This window comes from Lynx canadensis, chromosome B3 (assembly GCF_007474595.2).
Source record: "Lynx canadensis isolate LIC74 chromosome B3, mLynCan4.pri.v2, whole genome shotgun sequence".
Classification (NCBI taxonomy): Eukaryota; Metazoa; Chordata; class Mammalia; order Carnivora; family Felidae; genus Lynx; species Lynx canadensis.
The window spans coordinates 1-22571 of NC_044308.2; the positions used below are offsets into that span (position 1 = coordinate 1).

A 22571-nucleotide genomic window follows, 5' to 3' on the forward strand; every position below is an offset into this window, starting at 1 on the left:
AGGAACCTCCATACAGTTCTCCACAGTGACTGCACCAGTTTACATTCCCACCAAGAGTTCAGGAGGGCTCCTTCTTCTCCACATTCTCACCAACACTTGTTATTTTCAAATAATGAAGATTTCAACAGTGCCCTCACTGCCAGTAAAGGGCCAGGATGCACCTGGGGAGCTGGGTGGTCTTTTAGCCTGGGAGGAAATAGCCAGAATGTCCTGAAATTCACTGAGTGTGGCGAACCTCTCCCGACCACCCACTTTCCACCAACCTGAACTGCTGGCTTGTAGGAATACTCCGCAGGAAGTTAGGGACAGGGGACGGAAAGGCAGACGGAAAGGGATGAGAGACACAGAAACAGGGAAGATGCTGGAGAGAAGGTGCTGTGCAGGGCAGGGAGGCCAGGCTGGAAATGGGTCCCTGCAGCCCAGGCTGCTCTGAGCAGAAGGGTCACAGAGGCGCTGTCACAGTCCATCATGTGGGACCAGCACCTTCCCAGCTGCTGTGAATGTTTATGGGCAGAGGGGCCATTAGACCCTCTGGTCTGTTGGTGTGTCTCGGGAGGACCTGATCCAGGCCTTGAAACTGCAGCCGCTGTGACTGTTAGTAATGACTCATGCCAATGGCCTTTGAGTGTCCGTGGGTGTTTCCTCTGTCCACACTCACAGTGGATTGCGTGCATGTCAGGTCTGACAGCCCTGAGCACGTAAGGGGATGCAGACTCTTCCAAGTTTCACTTTCTCTTCCATTTCTCTACTTGTTTCACAGACACCAGGAGAATGCAGGGTGAGAGCAGAGCAGGGACACTGCCGAGGGCAGAGCAGCACCCGCCTGGAGGCCCACAGCCGTCCACAGCCATGTGGAAGAATCATCTTGCCACCCATGCAGACGTTCCCTCCAGGGAGGATGTTGTAGGGCAATAAGTCAAAAGTTCCACTCATGGGGTTCCCCTGAGATAAACTTCCAGCTACGTAGGATCTGAATCCAGAAAGATCCCAAGGGAAACTCTCCTCTTCATGTTCCAACTTGGATGAGAGCTTCCCTGGCTCCAGTCTTGTCGTGCAGCCTCTCAGGGCATCAGGGGCTCAGCTGCACCTGCTGCAGGTCTGGGCTCCCCTTCATCCTCCCTGGGAAGTGGCACCCCGGAATTTTTCTGCAGGTGCACCTGGTCTCCCCAGGAGTGCTCAGCCTCGTCTCTTCCCTCCAACTGCAGTACCCTGTAACCAGGGCAAGGGGGTCCCAGAGGAAGATGTGGGACAGAGGCCCCTGGGTGTGTGCAGGGGTGTTGAAAAAGGGTGAGTGCATGCTAAGGGGCAGATGGGTGCATGCAGGAGGGCAACTGAGTGTGGGCAGAGGGCCAGTGGGTGCATGTACGGAGGCAGGAGGGTGCGTGCAGGGGGGCCAGTGGGTATGTGCAGGGAGAGTGAAGGTCTGTGGGTGCATGGAGAGGTGCATGTAGGTGTGTGCAAGGGTGCCCATGGGTGCTTGCCAGGGGCAGGGGGGCAGGTGGCTGCGTGAAGGGAGGAGTGACGGTGGGTAGGTATAGTGGGGCAGGTGGCTGCATGCAAGGAGCTCATGGGTGCATGCAGGGGGGCAAGGGGGCAGGTAGATTCATGCAAAGGGGCAGGCATGTGGGTGCAGGGGTCAGGGAGACAGGTGAGAGCATGCAAGGGGGGGCAGGTGGTTGAGTGCACAGAAAGTTAAGGTGGGTGAGTGCATGCAGGGGGACAGGTGGTGCATGCAGAGGGTCAGGAGGGTAGCTGCAGGTGGGCAGGTGGGTGCATGAAGATAGGCAGGGGGAGGGTGAGTGGTGCAGAGGCCAGGGGGGTAGGTGGGTGCATACAGGGGGCCAGGTGTGTGTATGTATGGGGGCAGGTGCACGTGTGCAGTGGGGCAGGGGAGGCTTGTGGGTGCATGCCGGGAAGCAGGTTGATGAGTACAGAGGGGCAGGTGGGTGCATGCAAGGGAGTGAGTGAGTACGTGCACTGGGGCAGGGGACAGCTGGGTGATTGCAGTGGGGCTCCTGAGTGCATGCAGGGGGCGCGTGGGTGGGTGTATGGGGGCTGGTGGATATGTGCAGGAGCGGTTGTGTGCTTGCAGAGGGGTGTTTACAGAAGGCCAGGGGAGGCAGGTGGTTGCATGCAGGGGGAAGGTGGGTGCCTTCAGGGGGAATGAAGGCAGTTGGGTACCTGCAGGAGGACTGTTGGGTGAGTGCAATGGGGCAGGTGGGTGTGTGCAAGGGAGCAGGGGCATGTGGTGATTGCAGGGGTGCTTGCGGGTACATGCAGAGGGCAGGTGGATGGGTGTATTGGGACAGGCGGGTGTGTGCAGCAAGGTCGGAGGAAGGTGGGAGCATGCAGGGGACCAGGTGGGTGTGTGCGGTGGCAGATGGGTATTTGCAGAGGAGCAGGTGGGTGTGAGCAGGGGACAAGTGGGTCTGTGCAAGGGTGTAGGTGGGTGCCTGCAGAGGGAATGAAGGCAAGTGGATGCATGCAGGGGGACAGGTGGGTGAGTGAAAGGGGCAGGAGGGCAGATGGGTGCATACAGAGGGGCGGATGAGTGTGTGCAGGGGGACTGAAGGTGGGTGACTGCATCCAGGGGGGCAGGCGGGTGTATGCAGGAGTCCAGGGGGATGCGTGAAGGTAGGCAGAGGGGCAGGTGGGTGCATACATGGGGCCACAAAGGTGCATGCATTGGGGCAAGGGGGCAGGTGGGTGTGTGCCAGAGGGCCCTCAGGTGCATATATTGGGGCAGGTGGGTGCATGCAGGGAGGTCCACAGGTGCATGCAGGGGGTCAGGTGGGTGCGTGCTGGGAGGGTGCATGCAGGAGCATGTGGGTGTGTGCTCGGGGGTCCACAGGTGCTTGCAGGGAGGGTCGCATGCAGGGGTCAGGTGGGTGCGTGCAGGGGGGCAGGGGGTGCATGTAAGGAGGCAGTGAGGCTGGTGGTGCGTGCAGGGGGGAGTGGAGGCCAGTGGGTGCGTGTAGAGGGGGCACTGAGATCAGGCCCATCATTGTCCTGGGGTCAGTCCCAGGAGAGGTCTTGCTGGCTCAGGGCAGTCCTTGCTGCTTGAGAGTGTGGTGTGGGTTCCAGCAGGGGATGCTTTGCCTGCGGGGTCTCTTGCTGGATTTCACAGGCGGCTGGGAAAAAAGAGAATGAGTCAATTAGAGAGTGCAGACCCAGACCAGAGTGAAGGCAGTGAAATCCTCTTTCTGTTCTTCTTGGCATCTCCACTGTTGACACTTTACCCATCACGATGCCCCTTTGGGGAGGCAGCGTGGCAGTTTGTGTACCTGAATTGTGCAGGTGCAGGCCTGTGACTGAGCCTGTGTTGAGTCATCCCTGCAAACACCTGCAAGGATCCTCATCGAATGTGCTCGGCCTCTGTGAGCGACAGAGAAATCACAGCGACAGTCTCCATGTGGCCCACAGGGACCAATACACGATGTGGCACCTCTTCACAGGGGCACACGTGGCTTTCGTGGAGAAGGATGTAAATATGGCCAGACATGGGAAGACGCTGGCTTCCGTGATCCTGGCATAAACAACATTACAGCAGACTAGGCATCTTGAAACAAGGCACATTTACTATCTCATTGTGTCCGTAGGCAGGAGTCCAGGTGAGGCTTAGCTGGGTCCCCTGAGTGGAAGGTGTGGGCTTGGGCTGCAGTCCCATTGAGGCCCCCACGAGGCAGGACCTACCTCCTCACTCAGGCCTGTTGGCTGCTCAGTTCCTGTGTGAGTCAGACTTCCTCGACATGGCCACAGGCTTCCTCAGGCCAACTGGGGGAATGTGTCTGCTGGAGACGCTGTGACACTCTCATGGGACATAATCACATATGTGTATCACCTCTGTTGTGTTCCCATGGATATCAGGAGGCAGGGATCCAGTCACACCTTGAGGTCTGTCTGCCACAATGCCCATAGCATAGGTTCTAATTTTCAGAAGCAAGAGAACAGGAACACAGTAGAGATGGGTAGCTGACCACACAGATTCTATGGAATCTTGCTGTTGCCAAGCAGGGGCTCCAAAGCTGGACCTCAGTCCTCAGCAATCACCTCTCACCAGTGGAATGTGACTGGGTCCAGCAAGTGTCATTTCTGGTCTGGAGGGTCAAGAAGTATGTGTGACCCTCCCGTGGTCTCTGTCCCCACTGGCCAAGTGAATTGAAGAGCCAGCAGGACAGGGGTCTTGAGTGAATCCCTGCTTAGAGGAGAACCACCAGGCATATTGTGTCCTCCACGATGTCCTCCCTCTTGTTTAGCTGTGCAGATTTTAGGATTTATTTAAGATAGCAGCGGGTGTTAGCTTAAATGACATGCATGGCATCATACAGTCCCACTTAAAAACCTCTGCATGCGTGTGTGTGTGCATGTAGGTGACAATATGGATTGTCCCTTCTCATCATCAGGGGGCAGAACCACTAGCTGCCTCCTCCTATGCAACCAGGTACTCCGAGACTTACAGTTATACAATGATCAACATGTGTTTCTGGGGGTCTGCAAATTGGGAGAAGTTGGCTGGGTGGTTTGGGCTGTGGTCTCATCTGAAGGGCCAGAGGACTCTTCCCAGGTGGCTCCCTCCACGGCTGGTTCCTCTCCATGTGAGGCTCTTCGCAGGCTTGCTTGGGCATCCGCAGGGCGTGGTGGCTGGCTTCCCCCAGAGACAGCCTGGCAGGATGATGTCTTTTATGATGATGTATGTGACCTGCACAGTCACATCTGCAAGGTCCTATTGTGACACGGGTCAGTGCTGCTCTGTGTGGGAGGGATGTGACAGAGCCTAAGGACCAGATGAAGGGGAGGCTGGTGCCCTTTTGTCCATCACTACCAACTGCCCACTATAAGTAGGAGAGCTCAAGAGAGGAAGCTCTTACACCCCCACACCCCAAATCCAAAGTGCACCCCAGCTCTGGTCGGCAGGTCCTCCCCAGAGATGCCTACTGGGGTGATTATTCTGTCTCCACATACTAGTTTGGACGACCGGCCAGATCACTGTCCAGTTACTCCCCAGCCCCAGAGGTAACCGCCTCTCCTGGCCTCCAGAAGCAGGTAGAGGGCTGGGCTCCCAGTGGGGGTGGGGAGACATTTGGCCAATGAGACTGCGCCCCTAGCACTGGGATCTGCAAGCTGGCGTGGCTCTTCTCTGTGCTCTGTGGGACATCCCCAGAGATCTGATTCCTGTCTGCTGTCTCTGGTCATGGTCTTTGGCAAAGGGGGTGACCTGGGATCATCCCAGACTTTATTTCTTGCCAATAAGGAGGATCTAATACCCTGAGGCTCAGATCTGCAGTCTGCAAAATGGGCAGGATAACACCCACCTGTCTGAGCTGTCACGGTGATAACACGGAGGATGGGTGAGGAGGTCCAGGCTGAGCCTGGGCTCCTGGCAGGATCCCGCTGTCCATGGGAGGAGACTGTGATGGCCCATCTTAGTGGGCTGGGGGAAGAACTGAGAAGGCACAGGTTGACTTGTCACAATGCTCGTGGCATAGGTAGGCACTTATAATTCAAATTCTGACCCCGGAATTTTGTTTGGCACACAAGCCTGCTGTGAGCGTGGGCATGTTCACATCATCTTCACAACCACCTACCATGGGCATGAACATACCCGGAGGGCTGTTAGCAAAGCTGATATCACAGAAGAGCTGCTCTGCACCACCGAGGCTGTCCCACCCCCCATGCAGCGTGTGAGGCTGGGGTGGGTCACCTTCATGTTGCGTACACGATGCTCCATGCCCAGCAGTCCAGTGTGGCAATGCTGAATCCTAAGACAGCCGGCCACAGCCAGTCCCTTTCCTTGCTCATGACGTAAGCGACACCGTCTAATCTTCATCACTGGGTGGCCCGACTGGCCAGGGAACTCGTCCCTGGTGCCACGGCCAGCTGGTGGCATCCCCAGGTCCTTCAAGCCATAGCCTGCATAGTTAGTGTGAGGCACCTCTATTTGGGAGATGGAGCCTTTGCATGGGGAGATACCACAAGGCTGGCTCTTCTAGAACTTTCAAGTTGCTATGCTGACAGATAAATCAGTGGTGATACCTCAGAAGGCTGATAAGATGCTCAGGTAGGTTTCACTTCAGTGAGGGTCTGTGACTTGGTGCCTGGAAGGGTGGGGGTGGGAAGGATCCTGCAGCCCCGCGCCAGCTGGGCCTCTGATGGTGGTACCTCCACTGGCAGGCTGGGGTTTGCATGACACACAGCCATCCAGCCGGGAACAGCAGCTTTGTTTCAGAGAAAACCCCACACAACCGACAAGGGGGAGGAAATTGGGGAACAGAGGGCAGAGCCAGGCCCTTGAAATGACTCCACCCAGTGATTCCTAACTGCCTCCCAACCTCGTGTGCTTTTTGCCTTTGGAACATTTACAGAATCAATTTCGCCACTGCTCTCCGGGTGCATCTCTGTTCTCTGATGGCTCCTGGAACTCAGCCTCCGTGTTCTGACTTATTTTCATTAGGGGGCACTTCAGTGATTAGTAATGTTTATCCATGCGGTTTTATGATTTAAAAAGTAATATTGATCTACTAGAAACTTGGAAATTTGAAACAAGCTTGGTCACCCCTGAAATGCATGCGAGTGTCAGGATCAGACCCGCAGATGTCCCTCCACCACCTGCAGGTGGGGAGATCCAAGTGTCCTGCTTGGAGAAGGCTGCCCCAGAGCTTCAAAGGCGCCTCCAAGGGGCGGTGAGGTCAGACTTCACTGAGAATCAGACATCCAGGTAAACGAGGCTTTGGTTAGGACTGGATCCCTAATCCCTTCCTGGGATCCAGGAACATCAAGGGAGGGATCCAGGGAACATCAAGCGGAAGGATCCTCAGAATCTTAGCATCCAAACTGGGTGTCTTCCATTGAAGAGTCAATGGGTTCTTTCAGGAAGTTCTCATCATGAATAATGAAGCTGTTCGCCTGGATCAGAGTCTACCATTAAGAATATCTTACGGTTTGTTTCCCTCTCTCCTCTTTTTCCCCCTTTCCCATATGTTCATCTCTTTTGTTTCTTAAATTCCACATATGAATGAAATCATATTTGTCTTTCTCTGACATTTCGCTTAGCATAATACATTCTAGCTCCATCCATGCCATTGCAAATGGCGAGATTTCATTGTTTTTGATGGCTGAGTAGTATTTCAATGTATATATACACCACATCTTCTTTATCCATTCATCAGCTGATGGACATTTGGGCTCTTTCCATAGTTTGGCTATTGTTGATAATACTGCAATAAACATCCAGGTGCATGTACCCCTTCGAATCAGCATTTTTGTATCCTTTGGGTAAATGCCTAGTAGTATAATTGCTGGATCATGGGGTAGTTCTATTTTTAACTTTTTGAGGCGCCTCCATACTGTTTTCCACAGTTTCTGACCAGTCTGCATTCCCACCAACAGTGCAAGAGAGTTCCCTTTTTCCACATCCTCACCAAAATCGGTTGTTTCCTGAGTTGTTAATTTTAGCCATTCTGATAGGTGTGAGGTGGTATCTCATCGTGACTTTGATTTATACTTCCCTGATGATGAGTAATGTTGAGCATCTTTTCATGTCTGTTAGCCGTCTGGATGTCTTCTTGGGGAAAAAAATATATATTAATGTCTTCTGCCCATTTCCTCACTGAATTATTTGTTTTCTGGGTGTGGAATTTTATAAGATCTTTCTATATTTTGGATACTAACCCTTTATCCGATATATCACTTGCAAATATCTTCTCCCATTCTGAAGGTTGCTTTTTAGTTTTGTTGTTTGTTTTCTTTGCTGTGCAGAAGATTTTATCTTGATGAAGTCCCAATAGTTCATGTTTACTTTTGTTCCTCTTGCCTCTGGTGTCATGACTAGTAAGAATTTTCGCTGGCTGAGGTCAAAGAGGTTGTTGCCTGTTTTCTCCTCTAAAATTTTGATGATTTCTTGTCTCACATTTAGGTCTTTCATCTATTTTGAATTTATTTTTGTATATGGTATAATAAAGTGCTCAAGTTTTATTCTTCGGCATGTTTCTGTCCTGTCGTACTTTGTTATGGTGGACCCAACAAACTAATACAGTATCACTAAATCTGGAAAATTGTCAATCAATTCGAAGCATTACCTTAAAATATTTATTTTTCTTTTTCTCTTTCTTCTCTTTCTGGTGTTTCCATTGAGCATATATTACACCTTTCAAAACTGTCCCATGGTTCTTGGGACTGGTTAGCCCATCAAAGGCATACTTCGCCTCTCTTACAATGTTTTCTTCCTCCTGGTAGGTGAACAGTTAGGTTATTGATTTGAGATCTTTCTCATTATTTTAAGGTAGAGGTTTACAGCTATAAATTTTTCTCTAAGTACTGCCTTCATTCCATCCCACAAGTTCTGATATTTTGTATTTTCATTAGAATCAATCTCTATCACCAGGAAGATTCTGAAGTAGCAAGAGAGCACAACCCACCTTCCTATGTTAAGTTCTCCCACAGACAGATTTTAACTCTAACATTCGGCCAGAAGTGAAATCACCATTTAATTTCACTGAGTAAAGAACTTCCTGGAGGAGGGGAAAGCACAAAGCTCTTTCAAAGAGTCATGTTATGTTAGGGGCATACCAAAAATGATTAAGTGCTTTCTGCACAGGATGGGGCAAAATAAGTGGAGGAGAAAATGATACAGTATACAAGTTTGACATATTGTGATATCCAGTTCAGTACTTACCAAAGGACTAAACTTCAACAGACTGCTTCAACAGACGACTCAGCATCTAAGTGCACACAGCCTGACTGTCTTTCACTATTATGAACATCTCCATAGCACAAGCAAAGCGTCCCTTAAGACCATAGACTCCCAGTACATGTGTCAGTGTTACAGTCTTCTAGGAAGAGGTTTGCTGAATTCTTTGATTTGAATGACTTACTATCAGAGCAAATCAAAGCTAGCAAATACTGGAATTTCCTGTGCATGGGAAAGCTAAGCAATATCATCAAGAGGTTAGTGTCAGGCTACAGACATAACTGACTGAAAGCCAACCTGTGCAAGACTTTGGAGGATACAAACGTGTTCTTCCATTGAGTATAAAGTGCTATCTTCTACAATACTGTATGAATACATAGAATTAATAGGATTTTGAAGAATGACTGCCAAGTGAATGGTCACTATACATAAATATTTATCACATACGTGTTAATTGAAGTACAAAATAACCAATACTAGACCCTGCTCTGACTATGGGGATAGTACCATTTATTATCCCCCTTCTAAAGGCAACATCCAGTTGAAGCTAATGAATAAAGTGCTACTGGAAAATACTGTTGCTGCCCAGGGTCAAAGTCATTCTTCCTTTATGACTGGGTATCTCTATCTAATAACATTGGTTTTAATTGTTAAAAACCACAATAAAAGTCTGGAGGGAAAAGCAACATTGTTTTTTATTTAGCATAAGCATAAGATTTTATTTATAAAATTTCCCCATATATCATCTCACTTATGACTTAGATATTTACAGATATATCTTCCAAGAAAATTTTGACTTATCAAGGCAAATATCTCACATCAGAGAGAGAGCTGTTGTTAAATTAATGGTAAATCAAGGCAAGGAGGTCTGGAAAGTGTTAATGGGAAGATGAGTCATCTACTTATGATAATGATTTCCATAGTGTTTTAGCATCACCTTCCTCAGTCACTTCCTAGGTCACTGTACTATACTATCTTGTTTTCTTCTCATCACTTACCATCATCTCAAATTGTATTTCCTATCTTTCTCCATGTCTCTTTTCTGTTTTCCTCTGCTAGCACGCAGGCTCCATGAGTATAAAGCTCTTGCTTATTTTGTTCACCATCCTGCCTCAATAACCTAGGACAGCAATGGTCACATAGATGGTGTTTTCCAGAACGAGCCTCAGAATTTGGAGTCATGAATATGGCTTTTGGACTGCCCTCTCCCTGTTTTGAAGATGGTAAATCAACACAGCAGAGAATTAACTAGAAAAATCCAAACATATTCACCGTCTTCAATCTCCCTGTGCAATATGCACAGCCAACTCAAAACAGAAAGTCTACTTTCTATAGCTTCAGATTAAGAATCAGCATATTATGTAGTACGCACTAGATTGAGGTCAAAAAAGTTAATTTACCTCTTGGCTCTGGCACCTTCTTACTATGTAAATTTGGAAAAATCAGTTACAGTTTCTGTGCCTCAGTTCCCTAGGGTATCAACCCCTGTGTGAAAGGGCTAATATACCTCCTTGCACAAAGTAGGCATCTTTTTTCAATGTTTTTTAACTCGGTTGTTTCTACCTGGTAGGTTTATCAAAACTACTGACAGTATTTAGACAGTATAAAAACACAAAATGCTTGCAATTTACAAGCTTAAATAGAAACAACTTTTCTTTTGATCTTTGAGTTTTCACTGCAATCCATCTGGTCTCTGTGCCACCAACTCAAACGACAGACAACTCATTATTCATAAGGGAGCACATTCAGTTAGGCTGCACATTGTCCAATTTCTACATCAAGTGATTCCACCATAACTGTTCCGTGTTCCCTAAAGTGTGAACCTCAGTTACCTGCCCAGGATCTACCTGAACTTTCTTATTGAGGAAGAAGATGTCTGATCCTACCCTGAAATTAGAGTTCCAATGCACTAACCAGTGAGGCGGGTTTTACAGTTTTCATGGTAAGAGAAGAAAGGTTTGTGGTACACCCAACACAGAACTTCATTAATATCGCCTTCAGACTGTTGTTTTTCTGAAATTCATCTCCTTCCTTCATCTCCTGTCCTCTTCTTCCACTTCCCCCTTCTCCCACATTGCTTCCAAAACCACTCTCAGGCCTGGACACTTTCACCTCCAGCGTTTGGTTTCTGTGACCTCTCAGCCTAACAGAAGTCTGATGACAAGCCGACAGCCCTGGAGAGAGAAATTCAGGGACCATTTACTGTTCCTCACCATATCAGCTGAGAGACCCCTTCCACGCTGAAGTAGCTTCTCTATTTCCTCCAATAAAAATAGGGCAGGAGGAAGAAGGTTACAGTGTGCATTTTGCTAGTAAATAGCACATTCTTCCAAACATTGCACAAGCATCATATCATTGAATCTCATTGGCATGAGCCAGGGAGACCCCAACAGGCCCTGACAGAACTCTCTCAGAAAGACCACTTGACAGAAGCAATGTCTGAGCACAGAAATGAAGCACTTGTAATTTCAGTCTGCAAAGTCTCACTGATTTTAGGAGACCTCCAAGTTTTTACTAAGGAAGGTAGATCGTGGGGGTGCCTGGCTGGCTCAGTCCATAGACCATGCGACTCTTGATCTCTGGGTTGTGAGTTCAACCCCCACCTTGAGCATAAGCATAATCAAAACAAACAAACCAAAAAGGTGGATTGCAAAATATCAGATCCATCCAGGTAAACTTCCCGAAACAAAGGCAGGTGGTTCTGACGGAAATGATGTCTTCACTTATGGCAACTTTACCCCCAACTCTCTCTCACAAATGCTTCTGCCCAAAATTTTGTAAAAGCACCTTTTCACAGTAACCTCGGCTACTGCAGTAATTTGTGTGTGTGTGTGTGTGTGTTTTTTAATGTGCAAATACACAGTGAACACTTGAAAGTAAATCTTAAGACATCAGGATGCAGGTTATTAGGACTTGGATTTGGATTCTTATTTAATGGTTTCCTAAGTAAGGGATATTGATTTTTTAAGGAGTTTTCAGGGAAAAGCAGAGTGCAAAAACCAAGAAGATGAGGATGTTGTGCCATAAAATAAATAACAGACACACTGACCCTAAACCAGTGAATTAATTTCTATTTAACCACAAAACAAAATTTTCTATTAATATTATAATTGTCAGGTATTCTCAATAACCTTGTCAGTTTTTCAGTCAAAGCTGAAATCATTTTTTAAAAAATTATTTCATTTTGGTATAAGGTCTCAAAAATAAGATGGGAAAATATTAACCTAAGAGCCAGCAGTGTGGTTCAGCCACTAGTTTCTTCTTTGGTGACAAAAAGAATCAGACAAGACACCCTTGAGGGGCCACTCTAAACATTTATACTGCAAAGACATTTGGGAAACAGCCCAGACTCTGTCCAGCATATCTGCCTCCCTTCTGCTTCAGGGACCTTGGATGATCTAGGGCCCATGACCAAGGCCTGGAGACCTTCACTAATAACCACTGATTAGGAAATCTGGGAAATTCTGATGATTTCTTTTCTAAGATTTTATCATGTGGATCTAATCCAAGTTTATTCCATAAGTCTAAAGACAATGAAATACTCTCTGGAGCAGGAAGACTAAAAACCCAAAGAAAACACTTTTGACTCAAAATGTATATTGGTATAATAATTGATCAGTTCTTTGAACCCTGTCTTATCTTCTCAACATAGAAGAAATAGCTTCAATATATAAATAGGGTCTAAAATGGTAATTTAATTCCTTAATATTCATGATATATCAAGCATTTTTAGATTGAGACAGTTTAATATACAGTATTACTAAATGAGTAAGAATATTATTATACAAAGTCTTTAATTTTAGTATGAACACCTTTAGCACTTTAGGAAAAACACACATACATACACATGCACATCTTTTTGGAGGGTATGAGATAAGGATTTTCCTAAATAACTAAACAATAATAGAGAATTAGAAACCGCATAAATTACTCATTTTTAGGAAACATCCAGTTAACAAAACATCCAGTCTATGACCTGGCAAAGAGAATAATCCTATGTCAAAGGAAAGACATATTAGTATTATGTTTTAATGCTCTTTAAAAATCTACATAATTAAAAAAATTTTTTTAAATGTTTATTTTTTTGAGACAGAGAGAGACAGAGCATGAACAGGGGAGGGTCAGAGAGAGAGGGAGACACAGAATCCGAAGCAGGCTCCAGGCTCTGAGCTGTCAGCACAGAGCCCGACGCAGGGCTCGAACTCATGGACTGTGAGATTATGACCTGAGCTGAAGTCAGACGCTCAACCGACTGAGCCACCCAGACGCCCCTAAAAATCTACATATTTAGATCAAGCAAAAAAATGTTACTGGGATGGAAACTGTTTTTAAGACTCTTTAATAATAATATTAAAGCATTAAATTACTATAAGAGGAGATATATTTTGCAGTTTCACAAGAAAAATATTTTATGATCTGATTTATACAGAAAGAAAGAATTTGTCTTAAAATGGAGTCTTTTATTTACCTCTTCACACTGCTCATCAAAACATTGGACTCATATGTTCAACATGACTTAACAACAAATGTTTTCTGAAAAGTTTCATTAAAAATCTCATTTTAATTGCTACTTTCATAAATGGCAACCACTCATTTCTTAAAATATTCAGTGTGAAGAACACTTTATCTTGGGTTCACATTTACAAGAGAACAAGAGCTTTAAAATAAAATATACATGTGGGTATCCGGATGGTTCAGTTAGTTAGGTGTGGTACTTGGCTCAGGTCATGATCTCCTGGTTCGTGGGTTCGAGCCCCACGTCCGGCTCTGTGCTCACAGCTCAGAACCTGGAGCCTGCTTCGGATTCTGTGTCTCCCTCTCTCTCTCCCTCCCTAGCTTGTGCTCTGACTTTCTATCTCTCAAAAATAAATCAGAACATTTTTTTAAAAAAGTGGTAAGATGGTAATTTTATGTTATGTGTATTTTTAACACAACAACACAAAAGAAAAAGTTAGCTTAGTAGTATTATCACAACTACAGTTATAATTTAATGTGTAACTTTGGTCAAACAAATGTTTGCATATACTTTGCATGAAAAATAAAATCTTTTTACCAAGCCAGGTGTAAGGCATTCTGGGAAAATACCTATGACAGCTTTAAAAAGTAAAAGCAAATAAAAATCAACAGTATTCAAAGGGGAGAAAAAAGAATGAGAGTATGATCAATGAAAATATAAACAGGAAATTAAGAGGAAAAAATGAACAAAACCAAAAGTTGGTTTTTGAAAGATCAATAAAAATGATAAGCCTCCAGCCAAGCTAAATAAGCAAAAAAAATGAGAAGACAAAAATTACTAATATGAATAAAACAAGAGACAACACACACAGATCACACAGACATTAAACAGATAATAAAGGAATACTTTAAATAATTCTATGCTCACAAATTTGATAAACAAGAAGAGTTTTAAAATATAAGATTCATCTATATGCTGCCTACAAAACAACTCATTTCAGACTGACAGTGAGAGAAAGAGAGGGGTTGAGAAAGCACAGCATCGAGTTTGCACAGGAGGGAAATCTCTCTGGACCGTGGACTGGGGAGCAAGAGACACTGAATGTCGCAGGGGGTTTTTTTGCAAACAGTGTTTGGAGCTCGAACTCTCAGGTTTTGGAAGTGCGCAACTTTCTCTGGAGCAGAGCCATGGCGTGGCTCCTGGGGAGGAGGAAGCTGGCCTCTGACTGTACAACATGGTATAGGGATCTCTGGTGTGCACTGGGAGAGAACAGTCCCCTTCCTGAACACTTTTTGAAGAGGGTATATTGCCTCCCCAAGGACAAAAGACCCTGCAGGCACCAGCCAAATGCCTTTCATCAGCAGGGGACAGAGGTACCCCCAGAGGGAACATAACCTTTGCTGCTTTTAGAGGCGCTACACCACAGATTCTGTGCACTGTGCAGGAATGAGACTATTTCAGGGACAAAGGACATCAGACACAGCGTCAAGAGGCTCTACTCTGGAGAAGGGGAGCAGATCTCCACTGAGCCAGGTCCTTAAAGATATCAAGTTTAGAATCTCCCTCACACATCAAAGAAAAAACACAGAAGAGTTGTGGTGCGGGACGAGCTGACTGCCCTCGCTGTTCTGTGAGGGCTGCCTGAACAGTGAAGTTGTCAGATCCCCTGCCCAGGGACAAGAGACTGGGGAGGTGCCATATTCCCCCCAACACCAACACAGTGGGACTTCAGAGAGCAACATGGCAGCCCCCAGTGAAGGCAGGACCCACTCACACCAAACCCAACCCCCATCCCTGGCAACTGCTTATTTACTGGGGCAAGACTGGCTCTGGGTCTCCAGAACAGCACGGCCAGCACCTCCCCATGCACCAAATGCACTGAAAATCCAGGGCTTCAAAGTGTCACCTGCAGTTCTGCTGGAAATAGGACCAGTCTTACAGTTTTTTTCGTTTTCTTCTTCTTTTTTTCTTTTGGAATCTGGCACAGTGTCTCGTCGTTTTTTGTTGTTTTTTTTTTTTCCTTTCCTCTCTCTTTTTTTTTTTGGATTAGGCCTTTTTAAAAAGTCATTTCTTTTTCTTTCTTTTTTCTTTTTTTTTCCTTTCTTTTCTCTTTTGAATCAGTCTTACAGTTTTTTGATTCTCTGTTTGGGTTTTTTTGTTGTTGTTCCCTTTTCTTTCCACTTTTTTTGGCATCAGCCTTCCCCCTGCCCCCGCCGCTGTTTTTTCCAGGCTTACTTCAACAAACAAATCAAAGCACACCTAGTTTAAAGGTCCAAACACTCCCCACGGCAAGCAAGGAGGAGTCTGCAGAGAACTGACCAGTGGGGAAGGACAGCCAGAATGCAACAGCAGAGTGCACACAGCATACATCAGAAACACTTCCTGAAATGCCAGATCCTGGACAGTGTATGACACCTTTTTAATATAGCAGCACTCCTGGGGGCAGGAAACATAACATGCTTTTAAAACATGCAAAAGGCAGAAAGTTAGCCAAAATGACAAGACAGAGGAATTCTCCCCAAAAGAAAGGTCAAGAAGAAATCACATCCAGAGATTTGCTCAAAACAGATATAAGCCATATATCTGAACAAGACTTTAGAACAACAGTCATAAGACTACTAGCTGTGCTTCAACAAAAAGCATAGAAGACACCAGGGAAACCTTTCCTGCAGAGATCAAAGACCTAAAAATTAGTCAGGCTGAAATAAAAAATGTTATAACTGAGATGCGAAACCAACTAGATACAATCACAGTGAGGATTGAAGAAGCACAGGAGAGAGTAGGTGATATAGAAGATAAAATTATGGAAAATAATGAAGCTGAAAAAAAAAGAGGGCAAGGTAGTTAGTAGATCATGAGGGGAAACTTAGAGAACTTAGTGATTCCATGAAATGAAACACTATCCATACCATAGGAGTCTCAGAAGAAGAGAGGGAATAAGAGCAGAAGGTTTATTTGAACAAATTATAGCTGAGAACGTCCCTAATCTGGGGAAGGAAACAGGCATTCAAGTCCAAGAGGCTCAGAGAACTCCCCTCAAAATCAACAAGAACAGGTCCACATCATGACGTATCATACAGAAACTTGCAAAATACAAAGATAAAGACAGAACTCTGAAGGGTGCCTGGGTGGCTCAATCAGTTAAGCATCCAACTTCGGCTCAGGTCATGATCTCACAGTTCATAAGTTTGAGCCCTGTGTCAGGCTCTGTGCTGACAGCTCAGAGCCTGGAGCCTGCTTCACATTCTGTGTCTCCATCTCCCTTTGCGCCTCTCTCTCTCTCTCTCTCTCTCTCTCTCAAAAATAAATAAACATTAAAAATTTTTAAATAAAAAAAGTTTTAAAAAGAGACAGAACTCTGAAAGCAGCTAGGGACAAAGGTCCCTATAAGGGTAGACACATAAGGTTTGCAGCAGACCTGTCCACTGAAACTTGGCAGGCCAGAAGGGAGTGGCAGGAAATATTCAATCTGTTGAATAGGGAAAATATGCAGCCAAGAATCCTTTATCCAGCAAGGCTGTTGTTCAGAATAGAAGGACAGAAAAAGAGTTTCCCAAACAAAATCTAAAGGAGTTTGTGACCACTCAACCAGCCCTGCAAGAAATTTTAAAGGGGACTCTCTGATCTGAGGGGGGAAAAAAAAAGGAAGACCAAAGCAACAATACTGCAAAGGACCAGAGGACATCCCCAGAAACACCAAATCTTCAGGTCATACAATGGCACTAAATTCCTACCTTTCAATAATCACCCTGAATGTAAGTGGACTAAATGCTCCAATCAAAAGACATAGGATATCAGAATGGATTTAAAAAAAAAAAAAACCCTAGATCCACCCATATACTTCCTACAAGACGCATTTTATACCTAAAGACACCTGCAGATTGAACGTGAGGGAATGGAAAATCATCTGTCATGCTAATGGACATCAAAAGAAAGCTGGAATAGCCATATTTATATCAGACAAACTAGATTTTAAAACAAAGACTGTAAAGTCTGAAGGGGAGGGCAGGCAGAGTTAGCAGCCCCCGAGGCTCTCCCACTGCTCATCCCTTTCTTCTCTTCTCCCCCAGCCTCTTTCTCTCTGTCCCATAACTTTTCTCCTGAAAACCCCTTATTTAGCCAAAGGAAAGAGGTAAGGGGAACGCTCTCCCCTCCCCCCTCCAAACTCCCCCCCAATTTTTCCAATCCAGAGAAAGCAAGGGAGTGAGCAGGCACCCAGCTGACCACGAACCTGCTGTGCTGCAAGGTGGACCCTGTCTTCAGGGCCATGCCGGACGCCAACCTGCTCTACGGTGACCGCATTTTACAGAACTTGCTCACCATCGAGGAGCACTATCTTCCTAGTGCTCCTACTTCAAATGTGTGCAGAAGGACATTCAGCCCTACATGTGCAGGACGGTGCCACCTGGATGCTGGAGGTCTGTGAGGAACAGAAGTGTGAAGAAGAGGTCTTACCTTTGGCCGTGAATTACCTGGACCACTTCTTGGCTGGAGTCCCAACTCCTGGGTGCTATCTGCATGTTCCTGGCCCCCAAGCTCAGAGACCACCCCTCTGACAGCAGAGAAGTTGTGCATTTACACCAACAACTCCATCAAACCTCAGGAGCTGCTGGAGTGGGAGCTGGTGGTGTTGGGGAAGTTGAAGTGGAACCTGGCGGCTGTCACTCCTCACGACCTCATCTAGCACATCCTTCGCAAGCTGCCCCAGCCCAGCAAGAAGTTGTCTCTGATCCGCAAGCATACACAGACTTCCATTGCTCTGTGTGCTACCAACTTTAAGCTCGCCATGTACCTGCCATCGATGATTGCAACTGGAAGTGTTGGAGTCGCCATCTATGGGCTCCAGCAGGATGAGGACGTGAGCTCACTCACCGGTAATGCCCTGGTAGATCTGCTGGTCAAGATCACCAACACAGATGTGGACTGTGTTGCCTCAAAGCCTCAAAGCCTCAAAGCCTGCCAGGAGCAGATTGAGGTGGTGCTGCTCAACGGCCTGCAGCATTTCTGTCAGGACCAGGGGGATGGGTCCAAGCCAGAGGATGAACTGGACCAGGCCAGCACCCCTACAGATGTGCGGGATATTGACCTGTGAGGATGTAGTCTGGCCGCATGGGAGGGACGTGTTCACACCTGCTCTCTCCTTTTCTCTGGTTGTGTTTTGTTCTTTGTGTTTTAGGATGAAACTTAAAAAAAAAAATTCTGGGGGCGCCTGGGTGGCGCAGTCGGTTAAGCGTCCGACTTCAGCCAGGTCACGATCTCGCGGTCTGGGAGTTCGAGCCCCGCGTCAGGCTCTGGGCTGATGGCTCGGAGCCTGGAGCCTGTTTCCGATTCTGCGTCTCCCTCTCTCTCTGCCCCTCTCCCGTTCATGCTCTGTCTCTCTCTGTCCCAAAAATAAATTAAAAAAAAAAAACTCTGCCCCCACCTAGATCATATTGAAAGATCTTTTAGAAGAGAGAGAAAAAGGTCCTATATAAATGGAATAACTAAAAGCATTTGGTGGCTATTTGAAGTACAACAGAAGGGAATCCCTTCTCTATGCAAACAGTTATTGTTTGAGTATGTTAAAATAGTAAAATGCTTACAGGAGACCCTGCAGACTAAAGAAAATGTACGCTGCAAATATGGGAACAAATTAGAGGAGGCTTTTTTTTCATGTTATGACTAGCATGTACACACCCCTTTTAGGATAATTTCAAGGAACTGCATATGCCATTTATGGCATCGTTAGATTGCGAAGCAATGAACTCAAGAAAGAATTAGAAATAAGGGACGTGAAGGGGGAGGGAGGACAAAACAATCTGTCAACACGGTTGAACCATTTTGGATGTGGAAGCACCTTTGCTCTCGACTACCTGTTTGTTACTAAGTCAGGAGCGTAGCTGAATCTCTAGTTGTGAACTCGTGCTGTCTATGGTAGCTGCTACCTAAAAGAGAGGTTTTATTTTGTCGGCTGGACACAGGTGATTGGGTCCTGGGTTTCACGTGTCTTTTTGACATCATGCTTCTTCTTCCAAACATGGTTCATGGCAGACACCACCATATTTTTATCAAAAGGGGCAATTTCGCTTTGGGCCATAACCAAAACTCCTATAAATGGAGGCAGATGGAGACCAAGGGTGGGATCTGGAATGGAATCTTTTCTCTTAATGTATTGAAGAGGGTGATGTGATCTTGGCATCCTTTATCTTTTAAAAAAAACTGATTTTTGGTGCTGATTGGCATGTCTCGTCTACAGCTTAGTGTTGTTATAAACCATTCCATTCAAAAAGCACTTTAAAAAATTGTTCCCATGCATACCCCTGGCTCTCTGGAGGGCTCCAGGTCCTTCCGCAGGTGCCCCAGATTGAGCAGTCATGGTGTTTCCTGTTCCCAGTGAACCCCTCTGGTTAGGGCTGCCGGTGGAGTGCCTAAGGAGCCCAGTGCAGTAGGTGAGGGAGGCCTAGTGGTCCCCTCTGGGGCAGGTGCCACGTCGTCCCACAGGTGCCAGGCGCTGGCTTGGAGGCGCGGACACGGTGCACGGCGAGGTGTGGGCCATCACGACCCAGAACTAGCCAGGGGGGTGGTGGCCACCCAGGGCTGTCGTTTCCCCCTGTGTGCATGCTTTGGTTCTCTTGCTTTTGTTGTTGTTGTTATTTTCTTGTTTGAAAAAAAAAAAAGGAATGCAGGAGAAGCCAAGATGGTGGAACAGCATGGAAGCTTTTTGTGTGTCTCACGTCCATGAAATACAGCCAGACCAACACTAAACCATCCTACACACCTAGAAAACCGACTGAAGATTAACACAACAATCTGCACAACCTGAACCACAGAATTCAGCAGGTACACGACATGAAGAGCTGAACTTGGGGAGCAAGAAGCCCTGAAAGGTAGGGAACCCCTTTTGCAGGAGGAGAGAGGACAGAGACTGAGGGGGGGGAGCATACGGGAAAAGCACCCCTCCCCAAAAGCAGCTGGAGAGAAAGTGGAAAACTGGAAACAGCTTCAGGGACTAAACTAAAAAGGGAGAGACGAGAAAGGAGAGGGTTTAAATTCCATAAAGACTGTAAACAAGGGGAGCACAAAGGCTGCAACTCCGCAGCTCGATACCTGGCGGTGCTCTGGTGGGAAAGGTGAATCCTCAGGAACAGAGTGGGGTCCAGGAGGTTCGTGGGCCACACGGGGAAAAGCGGTTCCACTGCTGGAAGGACATTTGGTAGAGACTGTTGAAGCCACCTGGTCCCAGCAGACTCCGGAAGGCAGCCACATTCGCTGGTGCTGGGGCAAGGTTGTTGAGGGTGAAGCCTGGTGCCAGATGTGTGTTGCGATTTTCCACGGTCCCTGAAACACTGAGGCTACACTGTCTTGCGATTTTTGGGGGGGCAGGCTGGCACCTGGCTGCAGTCTCAGGGCACCGGCAGCAGCAGGGTCCAGCGGGTGTTCCTGGGTGCAGCCAACATTCGGCCGTTGCTCATTCACCGTTGCTCGTGAGACCCTCCCGCAGAGGGGCAGGGCGGGTCAAAGCCTCAGTCCTTCAGAAGAAAGGAGCCGGGGAAAACAGCCGCATCTGAGACAAAACTCGGGAGAGAGGTACTGCCTGGGGCCTGGTCACGGAGAGTCGAAAAGCGGGGAGTGGATGAGAGCTGAAGACGGAGGACCGGAGCGCAATTCGCTGATCCAGGAGAAGAGACTGGGTGGCTGGTGGCGCCATTTTTCACCGCTCCTGCACATGCACATGCGCACCAACGAGCACTGCAACAATCCACCCCAGTAGGCTAGCAGCGCCATCTAGGGGAGAGTGGAGCTGTTACACCGAGCCCTGCCCAACTGGGCCAACTTTGCTCAAGAACACAAACCTCACCGCCGGCTTAAGCTATGGGCTATAAAGAGCTACGTGGACTGGCCTCTAGGGGAAAACAAAGCAATTTCAGTCCTACTTCAATCTGTTAGCCGGTTCATCTATTCGATTTTTTTTCTTTTTCCTTTTTCTCTTTTACAATTCTTTTCTTTTTCTTGAATACAGAAAGAGAAAAAAAACTCATTTTTATTTTCAATTTTTATTAAAAACATCTGTCTTTAATTTTTATTACTATATTTTTTACTTTTGTGTAAATTTTTTCAAATTCTACTTTACTTCCATCATTTTATCTTAGTCTATTTCAGTGTACTCACCTTTTCAGATTTTCAAACAATTTCCTTTTTTTCTTTCTTTTTCTTTTTTTCTCTTTTTCATTTCTTTTCTTTTTCTTGAATGCAGAAAGAGAAAAACTTCATTTTACTTTCAATTTCTTTTAAAAATATTTTTATTTAATTTTTATTACTATATTTTTTGCTTTTATGTAAATTTTTTCAAATTCTATCTTACTCCCATCATTTTATTTCAGTCTACTACAGTGTATTCACTTTTTCAAATTTTCAAACGATTTGGGTTTTTTTGTCTTTTCCTTTTTTCTCTTTTTATCTTTTTTCTCCTTTTTGTTTCTTTTCTTTTTTCTTAAATACAGAAAATGAAAAAATTCATATTTCTTTTTAATTTTTATTAAAAATATTTTTCTATAATTTTTTTCCATATTCTCTACTTTTGTGTATTTTAGTCTACTTTAGTGTATTCATTTTTTCAAATTCTCAAACAATTTCCTTTTTTTCTCTCCCTCCCCCCCTTTTTTTTGTTTGTTTCTCTGATCTGTCAAACCACTTCCTCCACTCAGACCAAAACACACCTAGGATCTAGCATCATCTATTCAATTTTTGTGTGGGTGTGTTTTTAATTTTCAATTTTAATATTTTTTTAATTTTAATGTTTTTAATTTCAATTTTTCTACCTCATTAATTCCTTTTCTCCCTTCAAAATGACAAAACGAAAGAATTCATACCAAAAGAAAGAGCACAAAGAAACGACAGCCAGGGACTTAACCAACACAGACACAAGCAAGACGTCTGAACCAGAATTTAGAATCACAATAATAAGAATACTAGCTGGAGTCAAAAATAGATTTGAATCCCTTTCTGCAGAGGTAAAAGAAGTAAAAAATAGCCAGAATGAAATTTAAAATGCTACAAATAAGCTGCAATCACGGATGGATGAAGCGGTGGCAAGGATGGACAAGGCAGAACAGAGAATCAACTATATAGAGGACAAACTTATAGAGACTAATGAAGCAGAGAAAAAGAGGGAGATTAAGGCAAAAGAGCACGATTTAAGAATTAGAGAAATCAGTGACTCATTAAAAAAGAACAACATCAGAATCATAGGGGTCCCAGAGGAGGAAGAGAGAGAAATAGGGATAGAAGGGTTATGTGAGCAAATCATAGCAGAAAACTTTCCTAACCTGTGGAAAGACACAGACATCAAAATCCAGGAAGCACAGAGGACTCCCATTAGATTCAACAAAAACCAGCCATCAACAAGGCATATCATAGTCAAATTCACAAAATACACAGGCAAGAAGAGAA

General features: G+C 45.7%; 2 protein-coding genes and 1 pseudogene across 2 annotated transcripts in view; 2 read left to right on the forward strand and 1 right to left on the reverse strand.

Annotated features, from left to right (window-relative positions):
• Positions 1 to 73: 73 nt before the first annotated feature.
• LOC115515383 (proline-rich extensin-like protein EPR1) lies at positions 74 to 17438 on the reverse strand. Its single transcript, XM_030317179.1, has 2 exons — positions 17374 to 17438; positions 74 to 3131 (listed from the first exon to the last, which is right to left on the reverse strand). The coding sequence occupies exon 2, from the start codon at positions 2754 to 2756 to the stop codon at positions 1566 to 1568; it is 1191 nt and encodes a 396-aa protein (XP_030173039.1). The 5' UTR covers positions 2757 to 3131; positions 17374 to 17438; the 3' UTR covers positions 74 to 1565.
• LOC115516116 lies at positions 14883 to 18234 on the forward strand (annotated as a pseudogene).
• Positions 18235 to 20754: 2520 nt separating this feature from the next.
• CHRNB4 (cholinergic receptor nicotinic beta 4 subunit) overlaps positions 20755 to 22571 on the forward strand; it is a 46070-nt gene continuing 44253 nt past the window's right edge. Inside the window, exon 1 of the mRNA XM_030318524.1 lies at positions 20755 to 20888. Within this exon, the coding sequence (XP_030174384.1) occupies positions 20755 to 20888 (134 nt within the window). The remainder of the gene's footprint in view (positions 20889 to 22571) is intronic.